The 25,764-nt window shown below is 30.4% G+C and overlaps 1 protein-coding gene across 1 annotated transcript in view; it reads left to right on the forward strand.

The window, feature by feature from the left end:
- LOC134692843 (uncharacterized) overlaps positions 1 to 25,764 on the forward strand; it is a 46,769-nt gene that overhangs the window by 819 nt on the left and 20,186 nt on the right. Inside the window, exons 2-5 of the mRNA XM_063553444.1 lie at positions 1,859 to 1,933; positions 3,083 to 3,124; positions 3,909 to 4,039; positions 5,414 to 5,632. Of these exons, the coding sequence (XP_063409514.1) occupies positions 1,859 to 1,933; positions 3,083 to 3,124; positions 3,909 to 4,039; positions 5,414 to 5,632 (467 nt within the window). The remainder of the gene's footprint in view (positions 1 to 1,858; positions 1,934 to 3,082; positions 3,125 to 3,908; positions 4,040 to 5,413; positions 5,633 to 25,764) is intronic.

Here is a 25,764-nt window from a genome sequence, read left to right on the forward strand (position 1 = left end):
ACATCCAATTTTTTATGGAAATATTCTTTATAAAGCACAAAGGTGTCAGTATTCACCTCAGAAACTTATAAAACCTTTGAATAGACTTATTAAGAAGGGATATGATTACGATACTGTTGTCAAGTCATTAAAGATTGCATATTTTGGCGTTAATATTGAGTCACTGATAAGGTCTTTGCGTCAAAACTAAACACATTTATTCTAAAAACAGTTGTTGGCATGACACGGGTTATGTTCTTCTCATATATGTTATGATGGTATGATACATGTACTAAACCCCTAACGGTAAGGAGACAATGTGCCTGATGTTCATATGATGAAATCATAATCTTTCAGTCAGTTTAATTGAAGTCTGGAGCTGGCATGTCAGTTAACTGCTATAGTAGTCTGTTGTTATTTCTGTATTATTGTCATTTTGTTTATTTTCTTTGGTTACATCTTCTGACATCAGACTCAGACTTCTCTTGAACTGAATTTTAATGTGTGTATTGTTATGCGTTTACTTTTCTACATTGGTTAGAGGTATAGGGGGAGGGTTGAGATCTCACAAACATGTTTAACCCCGCCGCATTTTTGCGCCTGTCCCAAGTCAGGAGCCTCTGGCCTTTGTTAGTCTTGTATTATTTTAATATTAGTTTCTTGTGTACAATTTGGAAATAAGTATGGCGTTCATTATCACTGAACTAGTATATATTTGTTTAGGGGCCAGCTAAAGGACGCCTCCGGGTGCGGGAATTTCTCACTACATTGAAGACCTGTTGGTGACCTTCTGCTGTTGTTTTTTTATTTGGTCAGGTTGTTGTCTCTTTGACACATTCCCCATTTCCATTCTCAATTTTATTTATTGCTACGAAAAAGGAGAAAGCTCGAACAACAATCCCTCTCTCTCGCATTTAAATTAAGGCTTGTACAAATAAATTTTATCACACTTTAGCATGTTATACTATCGCACTTTAGAGTGCTATACCGTCACACTTTAGCAAACAAACAATCAATCATCGTTACGTACCTTAGCGTGAAATGCCATTGTTCTTTAGTGTAGACTATTACACTTTAGAGTCCTACATATATATAGATATACTGTTCCCAGATTAAACTTTAGAAATAATTTATATTGTCTTTTATTGATCTATAAACAATGATAAAAAAAGACTATTTTCGTGACCCTTGCAAGATGATTTTTTTTGCGAGTATAAATTGTCACAAATTTGCAAAACTGAGATTTTTCCTTACTTCAAGTAATTTTGAGAATCGCTAAATTAGACTGGTGGTTTGTTATTTTATGTAGTTTACATTATGACAAGTTTTAGATAAATTAGAATTTCATTCCATTACAATGTAAAATAAATTATTAACCAGTGGGGGACTTCCATGTATTGCCATGAAATGCTCACAGAATGCTTCTTGTTTTAGTTATCTGACAGGAAAAAAAACATTGAAATTGATAAGTTCAAGTATAAATTTATAATTGCAATCCCACGCTTAACACTATTTAGAAATAGTATATTTGTTACAAGGGTCTGCATGGTCTGTCAGTCTTATAATCATGATTATAATTGACCAAAAGTCTGAAGGATTGAAATTGACAAAGTCTGGTACTATTTAGCATGTTTAGATTGACATCCAGGAATACTGTATACAATGAAAATGTTCAACTATAAATATATTTGGAAAATGGTAACATAGTGCACCTGAAGTAATTTTAAAGATGATGGTCTTTTGAGATTTAGTAAAAAAGTATGTCAGAATCGCTTTCCCCAAATATCAGATAAACTCTAACAAAACATATTGATCATGTTGATATAGAAGAAGGAATTATATATTGTCACATCAATCAGTCAATACTTTTACATTGTAGCTTTTCCAACGGGAGGTTTCTCACACAGTGGTGGAGTTGAATCAGCATTAAAACACAACATTGTCACAAATAAAAGTAAGTAGAGGAAGCAGCATTAAAACACAACATTGTCACAAATAAAAGTAAGTAGAGGAAGCAGCATTAAAACACAACATTGTCACAAATAAAAGTAAGTAGAGGAAGCAGCATCAAAACACAACATTGTCACAAATAAAAGTAAGTAGAGGAAGCAGCATCAAAACACAACATTGTCACAAATAAAAGTAAGTAGAGGAAGCAGCATTAAAGCACAACATTGTCACAAATAAAAGTAAGTAGAGGAAGCAGCATTAAAGCACAACATTGTCACAAATAAAAGTAAGTAGAGGAAGCAGCATCAAAACACAACATTGTCACAAATAAAAGTAAGTAGAGGAAGCAGCATCAAAACACAACATTGTCACAAATAAAAGTAAGTAGAGGAAGCAGCATTAAAACACAACATTGTCACAAATAAAAGTAAGTAGAGGAAGCAGCATCAAAACACAACATTGTCACAAATAAAAGTAAGTAGAGGAAGCAGCATTAAAACACAACATTGTCACAAATAAAAGTAAGTAGAGGAAGCAGCATCAAAACACAACATTGTCACAAATAAAAGTAAGTAGAGGAAGCAGCATTAAAACACAACATTGTCACAAATAAAAGTAAGTAGAGGAAGCAGCATTAAAACACAACATTGTCACAAATAAAAGTAAGTAGAGGAAGCAGCATTAAAACACAACATTGTCACAAATAAAAGTAAGTAGAGGAAGCAGCATTAAAACACAACATTGTCACAAATAAAAGTAAGTAGAGGAAGCAGCATCAAAACACAACACTGTCACAAATAAAAGTAAGTAGAGGAAGCAGCATTAAAACACAACATTGTCACAAATAAAAGTAAGTAGAGGAAGCAGCATTAAAACACAACATTGTCACAAATAAAAGTAAGTTAGTCTGACTCACAATAGAAATGAAAATCAAGTTATCAATTCTTATGTTGAAAGTTTTGTGTGATACCAGTTTTATATAGTAAACCATAAATGTATGATTTATACAATGTTGCATATGTTATATTTTGGAGCTTTGTTCCTTTCCTTTGCTATTAGTATTTTAATATTTTTGCTGTGCATGTATTGATTTTGTGTATTGGATGGATACCCTAATATTCTTTGTTTTTCTATTATATGACTTATTTTACAGGTGAACTCAGAGACTGTTTTGGTTACTGCGTAGAAAATGCAGGTAATAATCTCACTGTATTGTAGTTCAAACTAGTCTGAAAATATAATTATTTAAAATTTCTACAAAGCTTTATCAAGACCCTGACTATGTTATGGTCATACTTTTTTTAAAAGAAAAATGGTATTAAAATATTTTCTTACACATATTTCTTATAAATTCATTTGATCTGCCTAATTTATATTAAGGTTTTGTCACACTGTTGTTGTAAAATCCTTAAAGTCTTCATCACTTAATTCAATATTTTGCATGTGATGATATTCAAGGTATCAAATTTACTCACACAGTATATAGTAGGCTATACAAAGAGGGGTGAAAAATACAAGAGGGACATTTAAACTTGTATGTTGAAAAAAAACCAAGACAACACCATGGGTTAAGGTGGTACCCAACACTTTCACTAAAATTAATTTGGCTCGTTTAATTTTCATAGAATTTTGTCAAAGTATTTTCTTTGACTCTTTAACAAAAATATAAAAATTTCAAAAATTTTGAGCCAACCGTTTTGTCCGAAAAAAATATACTGGTTGTATAGCAGTTTGACAAACACCAGATTTGATCATTGTGAAGCTTAATATTTCTTTTACAACACAACGTAATTAAAACGTTTAGCTGACTTTACAGAGTTATCTCCCTGTAGTGTTAGGTACCACCTTAAGAAGAAAAAGACCAATAGACAAACAATAGTACACAAAACACAACATATCACCCTGACATGTTTATTTCACTGATCAATTTTATGATGTACTTGATAGCCTCTTTAGAACCTATAAATATTTATTCATAGGCTCATTTGGGATACCGTTTGTGACAGCTTCTTACAATGCCTGCTTTGAAATAGAGAAATTGGTGGCCATTGACAATCATTGTGATGTGTGTACACCAAACCATGTAGCCAAACGTGCCAGTATCAGACAGGTAGGATTTACTACTGTGGACTTGTTTATTTTCGTGGGTTTCAATTTTCGTGGATTACTGAAAACTTAAACGTTCTTCGATATTTGATTTTATGGTTTTTCCAATCTCTGCATACAAAACCTATTGAGAATATGTTATTTGTTGAACATTTGAAATCATGGTTGCCTGAACCCACAAAACCCAAGGAATTGGTTTGCAATGAATAATATTGAATCCACAGTACTGTGTTTTATCTTGATTATAGGTAGATTATTAAAACTCTTCAAATTAATAACCTTTAGATTTTTTTTTTTGAGTTTTAACAAATGTTCAATGTATATAGCCTTAAAATTCAATGACTACTTATTTTCATTGAATATGGGAATGTGAATTTTAGGGAGATTATATAAAAGAGAAGATGTGGTATGATTGCCAATGAGACAACTCTTCACAAGAGACCAATTGACACAGAAATTAACAACTATAGGTCAAAGTATGGCCTTCAACAATGAGCAAAGCCCATGCACCATTGTCAGCTATGATAGACTACAAAATGACAAATGTAAAACAATTCAAATGAGAAAACTAATGGTTTATTTATGTACAATCCAATGAACAAAAAAACGAATATGTAACAAAGCAACAAATAAAAGTTTATCTTTAAGCCAAGCACATACAGAATAGTAATCAATAAAACGTCTGTGATAATACAATGGTTTAATAATGATATGTATATATTGATTGCTTAATTCTGATTATGGGTTTAGTATATCAAATGATAGGCGATAGTATTTTACAATTGAAGCTATAATTCAAGTAACTAGAATATCTAACATCTGCACTAAGAGAACTTATAAATAATGGATGAAATAGGCAACAAAATAAAATCTGCACTGAGATTGTAAAAAAAAATTACATATTTGTTGTATGAAAAAGAAGATGTGGTATGATTGCCAATGAGACAACTATCCACAAAAGACCAAAATGACACAAACATTAACAACTATAGGTCACTGTATGGCCTTCAACAATGAGCAAATCCCATACCGTATAGTCGGCTATTAAAGGCCCCGATAAGACAACGTAAAACAATTCAAACGAGAAAGCTAACGGCCTTATTTATGTAAAAAAATGAATGAAAAACAAATATGTAACACATAAACAAACGACAACCACTGAAATACAGGCTCCTGACTTGGGACAGGCACATACATAAGTAATGTGGCAGGGTTAAACATGTTAGCGGGATCCCAACCCTCCCCCTAACCTGGGACAGTGGTATAACAGTACAACATAAGAACGAACTATAAAAATCAGTTGAAAATGGCTTAACTCATCAGATAGACAAAAAATACAAGTGAGTGGCCGGGTACTTATGTTTTTTATTTTATTTAGGGAAGATCTATGCTGGAGACATGTAGTAAATCCTTTGCCAACAGTCAAATGGTTTCATTGTTAGACCAACTTCAGTGCTGCCACCTACCTGTGGTGTATGGTGCTTGCTGTGGAATTATGGGTATCAACATCAAATCAACCATGACAACATTTCTTTACAGTACTCTAAGATCATCTATAGCCAGTTCTATTAGACTAGATAAAGTTGGTCCTATAGAGGTAATTGACTATTCACCACACCCTTCTAATATTTTAATATTCCTGAAATTTGGAAGCAGGATTTAATTTCTGTATTATTTGGTCTCATCTGAAAAGTTGCAATCAAATCTTTTTATGGCCCCGCAACGAAGCTGTCCATGCCATATAATTTTTACCCATGTCCGTAATTCTAGATTCCGTAATTCTGTCGTTCCGAAATTCCGTCATTCCAAAATTCTGTCATTCTGTCATTCTGTCATTCCATCATTCAGTCATTCAGTTATTCTTTCATTCTGTTATTCTGTTATTCTGTTATTCTGTTATTCTGTCATTCAGTCATTCTGTCATTCAGTCATTCTGTTATTCTGTTATTCTGTCATTCTGTTATTCAGTCATTCTGTTATTCTGTTATTCTGTCATTCAGTCATTCTGTCATTCAGTCATTCTGTTATTCTGTTATTCTGTCATTCTGTCATTCTGTTATTCAGTCATTCTGTTATTCTGTCATTCTGTCATTCAGTCATTTTGTCATATCATCATTCTATCATTCAGTCATTCTGTTATTCTGTTATTCTGTTATTCTGTCATTCAGTCTGTTATTCTGTTATTCTGTCATTCTGTCATTCTGCAACAAACCATTATACAGAGTATTTTTCTAAACGTCCTTCAGATATTGGGCTGATTTTTGGTAAGTGAGTTAACTATGATGAGTTACAAATAAAGTTTAAGTTTCATTACGCACCGCTTAATTTTGGCGAAATTACGGGCTTTGGACTTTGATAAATTGTTGAAAATCACAGTTATTCAGACTTTTTTTCTAAAAGCTTTCAGATATTGGGCTGAATTTTGGTATGTGAGTTACTCATGATGAGTTACAGATCAAGTTTAAGTTTTGTTCGGCTTTGCTAATTTTGGCCACAATTAAGGGTTTACAACTTTGAAAATTGTTGAAAATCACAGTTATACAGATTTTTTTTTTTACACGCCTCCAAATTTTGAGCTGATTTTTGATAGGTGAGACTACCATCATGTTTGTGTCCAGATGTGTTATTGCAGATTTTCAACTTTTTAAGACGGGACCATTCATGTCGCTTTGACACATCTAGTTTATATTTATGTGAGCATGCTCTTTTTGATCTTCATTTCACATCCATTTGCTGTTACTAAATATTTATATATATATAAAAAAGAAGACGTGGTATGAATGCCAATATATGTTTATTCATTATTATCATGTTAGATATTTCTTTTCATATTTACTTAGGGACTATAAATTAGAGCTTCCAGAAATTAAGTACCAAGTTTAATTTAGGCATATTTTTTATTGTAGGGCAACAATTAATGATTAACAGCTCAAAGTTAATCTCTTTTGCCAAATTCATGTATTTGGTTTTGATGTTTTAGTTATATTTGTTATTCTCATCAGATTTTGTCTAATGCTAAGTCCGTTTCTGTGTGTGTTACATTTTGATGTTGTGTCCTTGTTCTCCCCTTAGATTTAATGTGTTTTCCTCAGTTCTAGTTTGTTACCCCAATTTAGTTTTTTGTCCATGGATTTAAGAGTTTTTAACAGCAGTATACTACTGTTGCCTTTATTTGCTATCCTATATCTTAAACAAATTGTATTAAAATATACACAGAAAACCAATTTCATATGCAAGTTTGCCCTTAAAGAAACAAAAAAATAATAACAAAAGAACAAAAGAGAATATTTCATAAAATGAAATAGAATAGCAAGAATGGAATTTAATTAATTTGTTGGTCTATTTGTTTTTGATTGAGGTTGTTTTTGATGAAGTTAAAGTCCTATAAACTTGACACTTAGTACACATGTTCCCTATGATATTATCTTTCTAATTTCAATGCCAAATTTAGAGTTTTGACCCCAAATTCACAGTCCACTGAACTCAGAAAATGATAATATAATCAGTGCATCCATGTTCTATGGACACATTCTTGTTCTAAAAGAGGGATGAAAGATACCAAAGGGACAGTCAAACTCATAAATCTAAAACAATCTGACAACGCCATGACTAAAAATGAAAAAGACAAACAGAAAAGCAATAGTACACATGACACAACATAGAAAACTAAAGAATAAATACACTACAAAAGTCCATAAGTCTGAAAAGACCAGTTTTTGTCTCGATTTGCATGAACTTTTACTCGACAATCTCAAAAAGAATGAATTATGTCTTAATTTTTCTTGACAAATTCTGACTTGTATTAAATAAGTATGAAATTTACTCGACATATTCTCGACATTCTGAATAATGTCTTAAAATTTCTCGACAGATTCTCGACATTCTTTTTTTTCCTCATTATGTCTCGACGGATTCTCGATATTCTTTTTTTTTCTCATTATGTCTCGACGGATTCTCGACATTCTTTTTTTTCCTCATTATGTCTCGACACATTCTTAACATTTTGAATTGTGTCTTAATTTTTCTTGATATATTCTTGACATGCTAAAATCTGTCTTGAATGTACTTAACACTAGGTCAAACTAGTTTTCCAATTGTTAAGTTAGAGTTATTCCCCTTAATGAATTAAAGCAGATTATTTTTTCTTTGGAAGTGTAAGTGTAGATAGTAGTATGTAAATCTATATAAACATTTTTTCTGCATTTGTTAATCCTTCGTATAATAAATAAAACAAAACTCTAGGTATAGGTTTAGTTGCTAGCAATAACATTTCTCTTTTCTAGCTAGCAATTTTAATCATGTTAAAACATTATAAATAAACAAATATATTATAACAACAATATTCAAACAAAACAAAATACAAAATGTCCAATACATTATTTAAATGGACTGAAGTCATATTTGATATTGTAAATCATACATTCTGTGAAAAAATAATATAACATAACTGAACCCCACCTTTTGAACAGCCAAAGTATGTCTTTGCATATTTTACCTATATATATCTTTTCCCCAAAACAAGAACCTATTATACAACTTCTCTCACTAACCATTTTTGAACTTATAAATACTATAACAATAACACAGGGAAAACCCAAAGTCTCGACAAAAAGAAATTTAATTTTTTCCTGCAAGATGACAAACAGTAAAGTGACAATTCAACATTCAAAACATATTTGCCAGTTAACAATAAAAATACAAGACAACTAAGTTAAACAATAAACAAAGTATTCTTTGTGTTTCTTATCTCCTTAATTTAACTTGTTAAAGGGTATTTTCTACTCTGTGTAAAAATAACCAGCTTTTTACAATACTATTACAAATTGATTTAATATAAATAAAGGGACTGAAAAAGCAGAAAACAAATAATTGGTCTGTGTGCGTTTTTTCAAGATAAATACATTGAAAATTTGTCAAAAAATAAACATTGTTCTCAACTTTTCCTACACTTAACATTGGCACATTTTTTCTTTCAAAAACCATGAAAATATAACAAGAATTTCTATAGTTTTGTAAACATATCATTTTTAACTCTATGTGATACATTTAAGGGAAAAAAGTCGTAGTTAGTGTGCAAAATTTTTAAATGGTAGTTCATGGATAAACTTAAAACAAAGCTATAGGATTCCCAATTACTGGCAAGTTTTAAGATAGAAGAGGAGAGAACAGTCTTAAATGAATTAAATATATTTTTATTCAATGAGTACTTTATATTATATATCTTAATTGAAACCTGAAATATTTACATAAATATATACAAAAAAACAATCAGCTAGCTTAACCTATAATCAAAACTGTTAACTTATAGATATAGGAAGATGTGGTGTGAGTGTCAATGAGACAACTCTCCATCCAAATAACAATTTAAAAAAGTAAACAATTATTAGTCAATGAAAAGCCATCAACACGAAGCCTCGGTTCATAAAGGGCCCTTAAATTACTAGTAAATATATGATAAAATCTGAAAATAAAATTTAAATGACAATAAGATAACATACTTCAAAAGTCAAACTTTACATGTTTTTACAAAATTGTCTACTAAAAAAGACTATTTAGTTTTTTCTTTATTGTCTGCATTATCTGACGCTCTACTTGATCTACTTTGCCCAAGCAATGAAAGACAGTGTTCTTATGAATATTGTCTTTGTAAAGTTTACCACTACCCAACTTCCATGTTGAAAGCTTAGACCCAGCTTTTTTTAGGTAGGTTATGTCGACTCTTGAGGTCCATATCTTTTCCACAGTTGCAAAGTCATACGTCTTGCCGCCACTTGCAATGCAGACATTGTCTCCTACTTTAAAATAAACTCCTAAACTGTTTGTCTGTGGAAGCTGTTCTGTTGTATGAGAAGAGACTGATGAAGCAGGAGAAATCATTGGAGGTTGAGTGGGTGAAGTTTGTGGAGAATTTGCTGGAGTAGATACCGGAGACACAGCAGGGGAAGATATGGGTGATGTTGTTGCGGAACTCACAATTGAAATATTCCTTTGTTTGAAGGATGCCCTGGGTTGTTTTGGTGGTATTACTGCCTCTCTGGCTTTCTTCCACTGCAATTTTCTAACACTACCGCCAGTTGCTATGGCTAACTCTCTGAAATAAAAAAATAAATAATTAGTATCTCTGTACTTCTATAAACCTAAGTTTGTAAATATTTATACAGATTTTCTTTTTATAAGTAATTTGTTTTTTATATAGTTAACTCGTCACCTGAAATGTTATTATTTGTTTTAGCTGTTATGACTAATGCATCAACATTTCAGAATATGCTGCATTATAACACACATCTTTCACTAGTATATAACTTAAAATATTGAATTGTTAACAACAACAAAGGTGTTTAAAATAACAATAATAATAACTGTTATCATATTGCATAAAAGATTCAATTATCTCCATTTTTTAGTTGGTGTCCTATGTTAGCCACAATGGGGAAATATTAATATCAGAGGGTGAAAGGGTCTCTTTTTTTTTGGGAATAATAAGCAAGTTCACGAGTCTTCCAGACTTCTTCATTCTATTATTAGGATCAGGAACTGACATTTCATAAACAGAATTCTTATTTTGATTAACTGGAAGATTTTTTTTTACTTCCATATCTCATATATATTGCGTACACCTTTAATTCACGGTTTGCATGATAGTTTAAAAAGCCAGTACCGGAAACATGGAATGTAACAACTGAACAAAAATCTCAGAAGACCTCTAAGAAGTAAAAAGAAACTGATATCATCATCTCATTCTGTAAGGTAAGTTTATTTGCCAGTATTTGTTTCCTGTTTCTTTAATTGTTTGTATAGAACAGAAGTGTCAAAGGTTCACTGAAGATATATCTATCAACAACTGTTAATTTTATTAACATTTCCATATCAACTCTCTGAGTAAACTATGTCACTTATTCAATTGTCTAAAGTAATCGATAGCATGCAATTCTGTGATTTATATACATGTTATTTGTTTTCAATTTTAAGATTTATTCAGACCATTTATTGGATTGTTAAGCAGGTGTTACTCTTGGTCTTCTTATAACTTGCTATGTAGCCTGGCTTATATATAACCTGATTAAGGGGGCTCGTGGGTCTAAAACATTTTTAAAGGCAGTGCTTTAAGGCCTGACTTTTAAGTCATGAGGTTCATCTTTTCATACGCAATCCATGCTGGGGGTCTTTTGGCCAGAAATAGATCCGGAAATGTTCGAATTTCTCCTCTTCTTTTTATGGTATGATATGGTTTTTGTTTCTTTCATTTACATTGGGGACTAAAGAAACGATCAGTGTGTATTGTTCGTTTTATAGAACTTGTAATAAGTGTGTATTTTGCATTATAAGCAGTCAACCTGACTATAAACTATCAATAGTTGTATATTCCGTGTGGAAAGAGGTCGGGTCAATTTCAAGTGTTATCTGACATCTAAAGATTCTTTAATTAGTTCAGACGTTGATATAACAATGAAAAGTCGACTGAACATGATTAATATTGCATCTTCTATAATTCAAAGCGGAATTCGGTTTATGAACGAGAAACCGTAAAGCGTTTTCAATTTCGGTATTAGTTATGTATGTTATCTACGTATTATCCTGGTTCCCGGTACTACGTTCCGGGTATTAGCTATTTGATATATTTGATGTGTAACATTACAATCGGGTACCAGCCAATCTACGTGTGTATGTGTACATGATTTACCGCCAAAATGACCGACTTAAAAAATAGTCCATAAACGTTCCGTATAATAATATGCAAATTCATAATTAATCGTAACTTTTTTTATCTTTGTATAATTAATATAACAAAATGGATTCCACAAAATTGAAAATAGCATTATTTTACGAGGATTTCTCATATTTTTTTCACTTCCGGGCGCGCGCAGTAATACGTATGTTTTGAAGAAGCTCGAAGAATTTGACAAAGTGAATTGAGAAGGAAACGGATAGATATACGTTCTTGCTATCAGGTAAAACAATTTAAATGTACAGAACAAACACATTTACTTCACACAAATAGTACAGGCTTAAGCTTTTTATTGTCTAGCTTATACACGACTGTAGTCAAGTGTTTAAACGACGGCGGCGACCTACAAGGTACGGGTCATACTGGGTCAAGTCTACTGTAAATATGTAAACACATATCCACGTGCTATTAGGTAGAACGCATCGTAATACAATATCTACAATTTTTCCTCCTTTATACATCGTTTAACCAGATATATTTCTCCTTTTTACATCGTTTAACCAGATTTATTTCTCTTTCAAATACACTTAAACACGGGTTGTATGTACGTATCTTTTCTAGTGTTTTCTTGTTGTTATTAAAGTTCATTTGTTGATGTTTAAATATTTTTGAACGACTGAACACAGGAGTGAATGAATGCAACAATAACATATACTGAAGACTTGGGCTGTACAATGATAGTGTATGTATATCATACTGATAATACTTCTAGCAGTAATTATGTTAATTTAGGATGTAATGACAGGAATTCATGAGTTATGCCTCAGGCTTTCTGAAAAAATATCAATGACAATGTAAACAGGAACAAAACATTGACACGAATGATGCTCTCTTCTATGTTATAGTTATTTAGGTTTGTGTGTTGCACAAGTTTCAAAAAAACTTAAGTTATAAAACTTTTTTTCAGGGCACAAACCCACTTTAAAGAGACTTGTCTACTGCCATACCCATCCTATTTTCATGCACCATTTGCAAGCAAGAGACTGAATGGTTTGCAAAATCAAAAATCAGGACGGAGTCCAATTAAAACAAAAGAACTAAACTGGATGAATATTGTAGGAGAAATCTAGAGGAAAGTTTTGATTTGTGAAATTGGTTTTCCTGAAAAGTCATTCATCCTAGCCTGCAGAAAGGAACTATAACTGTCCACCACCAACTGACGAGCTAATGTTGAGCTTCACATATGGAATTACTCAAATACCATCAATGTCTATGTTTTCAGCACAAATTTCACAATTTATGACACAGCTGTGCTTTTTTTTATACCGTTAAAGATTTGTATATCAAATTTTATTTTTTTATCAATAAATATATATTATATTAATTGTGTCATCTAAGAACAAAGTCTTGTATTTTGCCAAAAGATGCATACTAGTGAATGAAAGTGGTGCAGTTCATTTTGCTTTGGTATATAGAATTGAATTACAATTGTTCATGTTATTGGAATGCATATAAAAATAAGGAGATGTGGTACAATGTATATGATATTTAGTGAGTTTATCAAGCAAAAGTGAATAAGAAATAGGTATAAGCAGTTACAGGTACTACTGTACAATCTCAAACAAGGAGAAAAACTCATACCGTAAAGAGAATTTCATATTTACAAGTAAGTTTCGTTTTTGCGTTGAATAATTTTCTTCTATTGTTTTAATTGCAAATATGGGAAGTGGTTAAAATGCTAATGAGACAGCTGTTATGGCCACAGAGCCTTAATTGAAAACTTCTTTTTCATTCATACCGGTAGATTTTGCCTGGAGTAAGAAACATATCTGTCAACTTTTCAAAATGCACATGGGGGTTTTACGTGAAAGATGGTTCATATAGTCATACAAAACCTTCAAGGGGGCCTTCAAATGGAAGCAGGAAAAGTCGCCCCACTGGCTAATCGGCCCACTTTTAAAAAAACCACCACAAACTAATTTATCAAATCACCCCACATGTGAAATTGGTTAAATCATGTTTAATATTACTCCTGCCAACTCGCCCCACATGTGAAATTGGTTAAATCATTTTAAATCAGGGTTCTCACTAAGGATTTTTGAAGGCGAGTCCAGGGACTCGTCATTTTTGGCCACGATGAGTCATGGTAACTGTGTTCAGTTTATACAAAATATTTCAATATTGATGTATTTGTGGACTTACCAGTTTTGAAAATGGTGAGTCCAGACAGATTTTGTTGAGTCCAGGACTCATGGACTCGCCTTAGCGAGAACCCTGTTTAATATTACTCCTGCCAACTCGCCCTACTTATAAAAAAACGATAATTTTTAGATTAATATATATATATATATATAATTAAAAATAAAAACTCGCACCACTTTAATGAAAACTAATCTACACAGAATACAAACAAACCGAAAATTAATTTAATTACTATTATTGATATATACTGAAGAATAAATGTAAGTTTTGAAGCTTAGTTATTTGCATAACAATTGAAAAGAAACCTGTTAATTGTATCATAATGCAATATAAGGAATTAAACTTATATTCAATGGGATAACATCTTTTTCCATACGTGGGGCGAGGTGGCATTACTAAATTCATCCTGGTTAATAATATATTTATCTAGATTTCACCGATTTCCATTAGGTGGGACCAGTTGGCAAGAGTTATATTAACATAATTTAACTTATATACAATGGGATAACATCTTTTTACATAAGTGGGGTGGTTTGGCATTACTAAATTATTCCTGGTTAATAATATATTTATCTAGATATTATCGTTTTCTATTAGGTGGGGCGAGTTGGCAGGAGTAATATTAATGGGATTTAACACGGTTCACAAGTGGGGCGATTTGGTAATCCAGGTTGGGGCAGGGTTTTTTTTTAAAGTGGGGCGAGTTAGTGAAAAAGTGGGGCTATTTGCTAATGGGGCGATTGTCATGGATTCCCTTCAAATATATTCTAATGTGGTTTTTGGCTTCTTCTTGCATTAACAAGCTTATAGCCATTGTTGAATTAATTGTTTTCTTTAAATAGTCGACAAAATTGCTCTTACAAAATTTCCATTTGGGAGCCTCGAGCTCGATGGGGGAAATACTCTGCAAATACTGACAATTGGCAGGTATGGTCATAAAAAAAGTTGACATGTTACTATGTACATTTACCATTATGTTACTTGATGTTCTTGCTATACACACAGTACAGAGACTAGTCAATCTTTGTGAACTATTTTTTTATGGGAGTCATAGAATATGCGTATACAATCAATAATTAAAAATAGTCTATTTATATTGAAAAGGAAAAGTTCTTATATGTCTAAAGAAGAGGGACGAAAGACACTAAAGGGACAGTCAAACTCATAAATTTAAAGCAAACTGACAAGGCCATGGCTAAAAATGCATTTCATGGCGAGGCACAGAAAATATACTGTAAACAGTAGACTATAGATACATGTATAGGTGAACTAAGGTACAAAAGAACTCTAAATCTTAAATTCTACAAACCACCTCTGTTCTATGGAAGATAATGATATAACTGGACTAGAAATACACACAACCTGTAATTAACTGCCTTTACAGCGCTTTCGCGCTTTGATTATTTATATGATATAGGATTTCGCTATATTTTTCTATTTATAAATGAACTTTATCTTATTCTTAATAGATAAATAAAAAAATTTGGTCACCATTCATTTCGGCTCACAATCTTAAAAAAAAAAGCATACATTTTTTGTAAATGTCCTTTTTTTCTGTCAAACTTATAATGAGAGAAACAGTAATATCAAAATAGAAAAAAAATTACAGAAATCAATTAAACTTATACAATTATTTAATTTATGAACAGCTTATTTGAAAAAAACAATAAAAATATAGTTCACCGATGATTTAAAAAAATATTTCAATTTTAATGCCAAAAAAATGGCATTTTTGCATCAAAGGGAGATAATTTAGAGCTTTTTCAATGATATTTACATTTTAAATGTCACCTGGGGCCAACACAGAAAAATTTTTTGGAATGATTTTTGTACCATGTGATAAAGTACCAATTACTAAGGATAATAAATAAAATTTGTAATGAAAAATAAATTTTTAAATTTTTTCTGAAAATCTTACACCCTCAAGCCTCATTAAAGAATTTATGTATACATGTGCTTGTCCCAATTCAGGAGCCTGTAATTCAGTGGTTGTCGTTTGTTTGAGTGTTACATATTTGTTTTTCGTTCATTTTTTTACATAACTAAGGCGGTTAGTCTTCTTGTTTAAATTGTTTTACATTGTCTTATTGGGCCTTTTATAGCTGACTATGCGGTATGGGCTTTGCTCATTGTTAAAGCTGTACTATGACCTATAGTTGTTAATGTTTGTGTCATTTTGGTCTTTTGTGAATAGTTGTCTCATTGGCAATCATACCACATCTTCTATTTTATATAACTCAAGAATGTTGTATGCTACGCCCCATTATATTTTAAACACATTACAGACAAAGATGTACTGACATTCTTAAGGTCAAAGGTAAACTTAACACCCTTTTGACCTGGTGGCAGGAGCATGAATTATGCATACACTTCTTAAAACAAAATTATACTCACTTGGTTTTTTCATATCCCTTTTGGTTGTACATTCTTTTTCTGAACCTTGTTCTAACTTTTTCTCTGGTTCTAGGTGTATCTGGTAGATCATTAATGAAGTTGATAACTTCCGAAACACTGTCCTCAAAAGTTTTGTCAGATGTGCTGCTCAGTTTGGTTGTATGGAGGACACTGGTTATCTGGTTCTACAATGATGAATAAATATGATAAAATGAATGATAATATTACAGAAAGAAATTAAGGAATAAGTTCTAATACAGTTTTGATGTACTGACATTCACTTAGTGTGACACACTATATTTTCAATGTCCAATAAACCATGAAACTTGGTCAGAACACTAATTTGACTTACAACTAATAAGGATCAGGAGCCTGTAATTCAGTGGTTGTGGTTTGTTCATGTGTTACATATTTATTTTTCGTTCCTTTTTTTACATAAATAAGGCCGTTAGTTTTCTTGTTTGAATTGTTTTACATTGTCTCATCCGGGCATTTTATAGCTGACTAAGCGGTATGGGCTTTGCTATACAGTGACCTATAGTTATTAATGTGTGTATCATTTTGGTCTTTTGTGGATAGTTGTCTCATTGGCAATCATACCACATCTTCTTTTTTATATGTTCTAAAAGTTTAAAGTAGCTGTGACTTAAACGTCATTGAAATCTACCTTGACCGGAAACTTTAACAAGAAATGATGCAACAATCTTTACTGACAGAAAGATCTAGGAACATGGAAAATAGAGAACATAGAAATAGCAGATGGGACATTAAAATTGACATTTATTTTAAAACAACAAGAATTATCAATTTTGCCCTTAAAGGTCCATTTAAGGCCATAATTACATGCCCAGGTTCATCTTGCAATTTTCAGTGTTTGTATCCAATTTTTTTTTTTTCTTAGATGTGACCATAAGTGATAAATTGTCAGAAGTGATGTTGTAATATTAAAAATATGCGACAATCTTATCATTTTCTTGCAATAAATTGAAAAAACTTCATGAGACTTTCTATGAATTATTACTTAAACTCTTATATCAGTTTTAAAATTAAGAAAGAAAACAGGGAATGTGTCGAAGCGACAACAACCTAACCATAGAGCAGACAACAGTTTTGTATAATATGAGATTTAAATCTTATAATGAGTAATTATGACTTATGAAAGTTTTTACTCCAATTTCATGGTTCACTGACCTGATCCCTATTTCTGTTATATATATAGTCATTGTGCTGTCAGTTTATTTTTGATATATGAGTTTGGATATCCCTTTGGTACCTTTCCCCTCTCTATTCAGGTGCAGATCCAGCTATTTTTTGCTCCCAGGGGGGTCAAAACCAAGAAATATGTCTGGGCCTTTTATAGCGGACTATGTGTGTGGGCTTTGCCCATTGTTGAAGGCCATACAGTGAACTGTAGATGTTAATTTCTGTGTCATTTGGTCCTTTTGAGAGTTGTCTCATTGGCAATCATACCACACCTTCTTTTTTCTATTAAGGGGGCTTGCAAGTCTAAATAATTATTTTTTTTCAAACATAGGATTTCACTATTTTTCTATAAATAAATTATCCTATCCTTAATGGAAATAAATAAATAAAAATATGGGTCACTGTTTATTTCAGCTCACAATCTACCTTTGTAAAAAGCATGCATTTTTTTTAGGTAATGTAAATTCAGAAATTATTGTGAGTTTTTTATTATTGCAATTATTGCGACAGAATTGTAAACACAATAATTAAAAATTCACATTTTGTAATATTCTAACTGAATAAAGCATGACTTTTCTCAAAATTGTAAAAATTAAAATCGCATTTAAGTTTAAAATGACAAAATCACAATAATACACACGCAATAATTTCTGAATTTACAGTACTTTTCTATTGAACTTATAGGAGAAAAAAGGTAAAATTGAAACAAAAAAAGAACCAAACTACAGAAATGGTTTAAATTTTACAATGTTTAGTTTAAGAAAATATAGGTCACTAATGAGTTAAAAAAATTATTTTAATTTCTATGCAAAATAATGGCGTTTTTTACCAACGAGGGAGCTTTTTTAATCATCTAAAAAATTTAAAAGTCTTCTGGGGCCAAAACAACTGTTTTAAAGTAACAACTAATTTTAGATGTAATAAATAAAATGTTTAATGAAAAAAACAAATGTTTCAATTTTTGCAGATTTTTTTGTACCGTTGCATTAGCCTCCTGCTTACCTAAAAGTCACATAGTAACATTTGAGTTTCCTTGATAAATTTTGAATCTTATTTTGAATCTTTTTAATTTTATTTCAAATTAACTATTAGGAGATACTCATACAATTTTACCAAAAAAACTGTTGAAAAATATTAATCATTAATATAAGAAGATTTAATAGGTATCTGGAACTTACTCAGTATATTACACTTATTTATTCATAATCATAATGAAATGTATTCATATTCTTCATTATTAACAAAAGCTAGGAGTAAATTTTTATCAATGAGTGCAATACTTAACAAATAGCGTATAAGATTCAGCTGAAAAAAAGCTTTATTTTTTGTATGTGGTAAGAAAATTTCAGGTGTATTAATTTTCTCTGACCCAATACATTTGTAGTTTCATATCTTCATGCCGTAAGCATACATTATCCATTTGAACCATTTTCTTTATAAAAAAACTTAGTATTGTTTTAAGTTTTCAAGAAATAAAATTTATTCATTGGCCAAACAATTTTATTTCAAATATCATTCATTAAGTTATAATTCAAAATTTAGTGAAACCTTAATGGCATGTAAAGAATAAACAGATTTATTTAAAACTAAGAAAAATTTCTACTTAAATACAAAATATCAAAGTACCCTATCATTAAGTGTTTAAAACATTTAAAATAGTGAACCCGGATCAGTATAATAATAATGACAGTCCCAGAAGTGTAATATGCATTAAAAGAAAGGCTTTATTATTTTTTCATAATTCCATCATAATTTTTCCAATTCATTTTATTTTACTTTAATTACATTTTAATTCACTCGTTAGTAATTTTCACACCTTTAAATGATCAGTGTACAATTGATGAAGGTAAGAGTTTAATCTTATCATTTTGATCTTAATTTACATCCACAACCTTGACATCTTTATTGCACAATGTATTAGATCTTTAAATTTTTTCACACCTTTCGTGTATTACCTATAGTTAAAACTTTTTGCAAAATAAATTTTATTACTTCATCAACCTGATCAAAGGTAAATATTTTTTTAATCCTTTGATTGATGTTTTTTATCCAATCATGAAACAGCATCATTTTACTTTTACCTATGTTTAAAAACTAATTGGCCAATCAAAAAGTCTTAAACACAAACATAAGTAATGCCATATAAATATAACCTCAATTATTTAATTGAAATCCAAATCTCATTATCCTGTCAGTGCATAAATGTTGTTAATCTTGTTTCTTGTATTAAACTATGGTTGTTGCAGTTCCTTTCAAATATGGTGAGTAGACTTTATTTTTTTTTAACTCATACTTGAATATAATTATACTGATTATTATATTCACTGGCAGCAGAGACAAAACTAAATAGATTTTGATGTTTATTTATGGTTAAAAAATTAAACAATTAGTGAGATACCTTTGAAAAGGCTTTTAAAATATCTAAAGAATAAATAGGGACAGTTAAGGCTATAATACAAACAGCAAGATACACAAGTAGATTCCTTCAGAAAATGCACTCTTTCAGAGTCGCTTCCCCTCAAAATGCATTTTCGAACAAAAAACATTGTGCTATATATATTATAATGATGATTAGAAACTTGTAAAAATATGAATATAAAACTTTGGCAATTTTTCTTCTAAATAATTAAGTTCTTTCATATTAAAAAGCAGATGTGGTATGATTCATTATTGCCAATGTGACAATTCTCCACAAGAGACCAAATGACACTTAACTAAATAATCACTGTACAGTCTACTACAATAAGCAAATTTAGGCCAAAATTGCATAGACGGCTATAAAAGGCCCCGAAATGACAAGTGTAAGTTACAGCATGTACAATTCAGTTTTATTTCATGGATTTAAAATATTTAAATATTCAAAGTTTTAAGTGCATGGTATAGACTTCTGCTATCAGAACTGAAAATATATATATATTTAAAGGTCATACATACTGCCTGTTTTACCTAAATAACTTATAATTTCTTCAATTACAATTCAAAAAGTATTTAAAATTAGCAGGTCATTTAAATAAATATTGACACATAAGCAAATAAAACATTTTTAGATATTAATTTGTATAAATGGGGCTTAATGCTAAATTGAAGTATTTGATTATTGTTGAAGGCTAGGCAATGTCAGTCACATTTACCTTCCCTATAAGAATAATTCTAATTGATAAATTTCTCATTATCATGGCTTGTCCTGAATATGTATCTGAACTACCACTGAATGTTTCAAGCTAATCTATAATTTGACACTTATTGGATAACTTTAAAACTTAAATTATACTTTTTTAAATGCTAGAAAATGGGGGGAAAACATTAATAAATTGATATATTTATAATTGCTGAATGTTAAGATTTTCTGATTATGGTTAATTCAGGCTGATCATCATCTTTTCAACTTTAAATGTGTTGTTTCTGTTGATATACAATGTACAAATTGTAGTATGCTTCTGAATGGTAGTTTTGATCATGCTAAATTAGCACCAGACTAATACAGTATAATAATATGTTACTTTCTTTCATTGAACACTCTCTATAACGAATGCATAGACCATTATCAATCATACTGATAACTCATTAGTTTGAAAATATCACTTCTAAATGTATGAGAGGATATTTCTGATATGATAAGACTTGTTTTACTTTCTAATAGAAATAAATAATATTAAGATCACATATGACAATATCTAATCCAACATTCTTTTGATTATAAATGTCTTTAATACAAATTTCCTTTTTAAGATATTGGTTAGAATTTAGTTTAGAAAAGAAAAGTACTTTTTTTTTAGAACAGACCCTTAATTTTTTATATTTTTTCTAAGTATGATAGTATTACTACATCTATCATGTCTATACAAGAATGCAATATTACTTTTATTATGTTCAACTGATACTCTTCAATAAAGGTCTAGTAAAATATAAAATACATAATTGTCTTACCTGTAATAGCTTAAAGGCAGTTGTCTTTGGTTTGAAGTAGTCTTCAGTAGTCATGTTGAGAACTAAAATATCAGTCTGTGTACCAACACTTTCTTTGGTCAGATTACAGGCACACACTAGTCCAAAAGCCATTTGTACAGCACAGCACTTGCATCTTAGATCACATTTTGGTGGCTGATCTCCTCTGTCAGATTGTGTATTAAAGTTCTGTAGTGTGGCCATAGTTATGTCTTGAGAGGAAGGATTTAGCATCTGAAAATTAAATAAGAAATTTGCAATGTAAATTAAATCACTTTTGTATGCATAATAAAATATGGAAACATGATAATAATTTCAGTGAACTCTTAAAAGATTCAGTAAATTAAGACTTGAGCATAGACATCCTTTTTGATAGACTATTTTATTATCTTAGTCATAGCAATTATTTGAGTATTTTGCCTTTGTAATAGAACAATAATAATTAACTAAGAAATTGTTATTTGCCAAAGATGTGGAAATGTACAGAAATATCACACTCAAGAGTACTACATACATGTACAAGTTACTTTTATTTTATTTATTTAAAGAAGTTAATTAGTAAGATATGTGTACTTTTAAAAATATACATACAACTTTGATACAAGTGTATTTTATTTAATTTTTCTAATATATTATTTTATTGGCTAATTTAGTTACATGTATGTACCATAGACATTAAATTTTTTAACTTATACAAGTAAAAAAAAGTCAAACTATCTTAATTTCTTTAAGATTTTTTTATCAAACATGAGTGTCTGTCCTTTACCATATGTTTACAGATGTCATTATTCAACATGTATGTTTAATTTCATCGACAATGAAATTTAAATCTAACAAAATTTACTTATAAGTAGACACAAATAACTTGTACTAGAAGTACCCCTGTACTAGAAGTAACCATGACTGGTTTCTTGAGAAAAAAAATGGTTGTTTTTATAATGACATATTATTGCAAAATGCCTTATTAATTTTAGATATAAATGGTTAATATCAATGATAGATTAGACCGTTGGTTTTCCCGTTTGAATGGTTTTACACTAGTAATTTTGGGGCCCTTTATAGCTTGTTGTTCGGTGTGAGCCAAGGCTCCGTGTTGAAGGTCGTACTTTACAATAATGGTTTAATTTTTAAATTGTTATTTGGATGGAGAGTTGTCTCATTGGCATTTACACCACATCTTCCTATATCTATAGACCCTCATCTCTCACCTTTTACACAGACACCAGTCTTTAGTGTAACCATCTTAACTGTTTTACCCTGGACAAAATAGTTTTAAGTTTATTTATCATGTTTATTTAGGTAATTAACTATATATATATATAAATATACTCTTTAAACAAAAAGTTCATATTTCCCCATCTCAGAGTTTTAATTTCATTCTTGTTAGTTGTTTGTATTAAGTAATTATCAACACAAATTATCATAATACATTGTTTGAAAATTTTAAAAAATCAGATTTATATAAAGAAATAGGATGAGGTCAATAACAATAAAATTACAGATGGAAACAAGGAATGTCACAGAAAAACAACCCGACCAAAGAGTAAAAAAATTATTTGTGAAAGAAAAAAGTAGCACAACATGTTTACATGTATGTATTGTTAAAAGAGAAAGCTAATAAATAATTATGACTTTTGAGAAAGATCTTTGGAAAAAGGGAGATGGTACAGATGGGATAATCTCTGTTAAAAAGATATAAAAAGTACTAGATTTTGCAACACTATATTTGTCTACTATAATGCCACTTCTGAATTTCATGTTTAATTGTCGACTTAATTCCACCATATGATAATACAATGTAGATACTACTTTTTGAAACACTAGTGTGATTTTGCTGGGAGCAAATATAAAGAAAATTATGCCTGTCAATATTTATTATTAAAAAAAGTTCTCGCTTGGCTTTAATTAATGGGAAAAAAGTCCTTGCCCTGCTTAAAAAAACTTAAGTACACATATGATATTTTTTTACGAAATCAATAATACATGTACATATCAGAGTTGATATTTCAACTAAAATGCATATATTTCAATATTATAAAGATTTAATATTTGTGAAGGAAGTCAACTTAGGAACACTGTGATTGGATCCAAGGGTACAATATTTTTTTTTATCTATCTATGAGTCATCTGCAGTGTGTATATTTCCAAATTCAATTTTGAAACCTTTTGAAATATTATATAAATATTCATTAATTTGGTGTTAAATGACGTGGGCATCAGACTTCAGTTATGTTTTTACTTTTTTGAAGCTAAGTACATTTGATTTTTATCACAAAGTATAGAAATGTTTCACTGAGAACATTAATACTGTTTCGAGAAACAAAAATTTTAACTGGGTTATTTGCCTTATATTTGCTTTGTAATTCCCTAAATGTATCACTTGGATATTTCTCTATAGCCATAATCTATTAAAATAAGAAATGTTAAATTGTCCATCTAAGAAAAATAGAGACCAACCTGAGTTGAGGCTTAATTTGGATTGAATTAATATTCTCCTGTGTAAAGAATTGTTCACATTCTTGGCAATTCATTCAGCAAATATTTCAATATCGCTTCATTTAGTAGTTTCTATCTTTTTTTTTTATATCAGGCATATATACATTTTTTTCATTTCAACTGTTTGCAAGGACTTTTGTTGGAAATTAATACTCCCAAGGGACATAATTCAGCTGTACCATAGATTACGTTGACATTCTTTTAATGCTCAAGAATTTAATTTTACACAGGTAACTTTATCTAAAATAGGTAAATCTTCTGGAGTAAACAACAACTTTAAATGATAAATACTACTTCATAACTTTTGACCTCACGTGTGTAGTAAAATTTGTTGATTGATGCATGTGGCTATTCTAGTAAATGAATTAATCTACTAAGCGAGAGCACTTAGCCCTTTTTGAAAGGCTAATGCTTGTTTATAATACAATTGAAATTATTTTCTGTTTAAGCATTTGTTTACCATACGTTATGCTATGTTTAATTTACATCATTTTTAGTTTTCAGATATTTTATTTATTACAGACAATGCAAAAATAATGTACTATAAGCAATTTAATATTTTTTATGCCCCACCTACAATAGAAGAGAGGCATTTTGTTTTCTGGTCTGTGCCTCCGTTCCTTTGTCCGTCAGTTAGTACGTCTGTGAGTTTGCTCGCACCACTTCAGGTCAAAGTTTTGGGCAAGGTAGTTTTTTAAGGAAGCTGAACTTGATACTTAGTACACTTGTTGTTTATGATATTATCTTTCCAATTTCAAAGCCAAATTAAACTTTTGATCACAATTTCATGGTCAACTTTTCAGAGAAAATGAAGGTTTAAGTTTTTGGTCAAGGTAGTTTTTGTTGAAGTTGAAGACACAAAAACACACAAAAATGTATTGAAGCTCTGTATTAGGTTTTATTGGTTTACATTCAATTGTGCTTTTTTTTCTTTCATTTTTTTCACAGAAATAACAAATATGTGTATAATAAATAAGAACATTTAGACCTATAAACATAATGCATTCAGATAATGTATAAGTATATGGACTAACAATCATCTTCACTTCATTGATTTGTTAAAGTGCTGTTATTCAATTTGATTTAAAAAAATATAATCTTTTACACTCTTGATTTATGTCATATTGTGTTATAGAAATGTATTTGTATTTATTGCTCTGATAAGCATAATGTGCTTAAAGTTATAAAGAATTGAATAGAATTGAATTGATTTAATTGTTTTAAAATGCACACATGAAAGGGTTTTTAAAAAAGTTGAGCCCCTCATGGGGGGGGGGGGGGGGGAGGGTCCTAGTAATCACATAATCACCATTTTTTTGCCAATATAATCAAATAATCATTAAATATTTGCTTATCTTTAGTAATCAAATAATCATAAACTAAAAATACAGTCCTAGGTAATCAAATAATCATGAAATATTTGGCTTAATAATCAAATAATCATTAAAAAAACGGCCAAGTAATCACATAATCAAAAACCCCATGAGGGCCCTCAAAAGTGTGCACCCCCCATATGTTAGTTAATCAACTTTTCACCCCACTCATTATTCGCCTAAAAAAAATATGTGCCCGTCCATGTTTGCACTAGCCCAACCCTCATATAAATATTGCACAGTCCCTTATAGGCGCTTTATTCAAATTAATTTTCTATATTCAACACTTACATTGTATATTAACGGCATGGGACAAACTGGCTTAAGAATATATTCTCATAAATATATATATTTTTTTGTCATCTGCTTGACCATGATAATTTTTTAAAGAAAAATCATCCCCCTCCCCCATCCTAGTGGATAGTCCCTCACATAATTATCAGTGACTAT

The sequence above is a fragment of the Mytilus trossulus genome, chromosome 12 (genome assembly GCF_036588685.1).
Source record: "Mytilus trossulus isolate FHL-02 chromosome 12, PNRI_Mtr1.1.1.hap1, whole genome shotgun sequence".
Taxonomy (NCBI): domain Eukaryota; kingdom Metazoa; phylum Mollusca; class Bivalvia; order Mytilida; family Mytilidae; genus Mytilus; species Mytilus trossulus.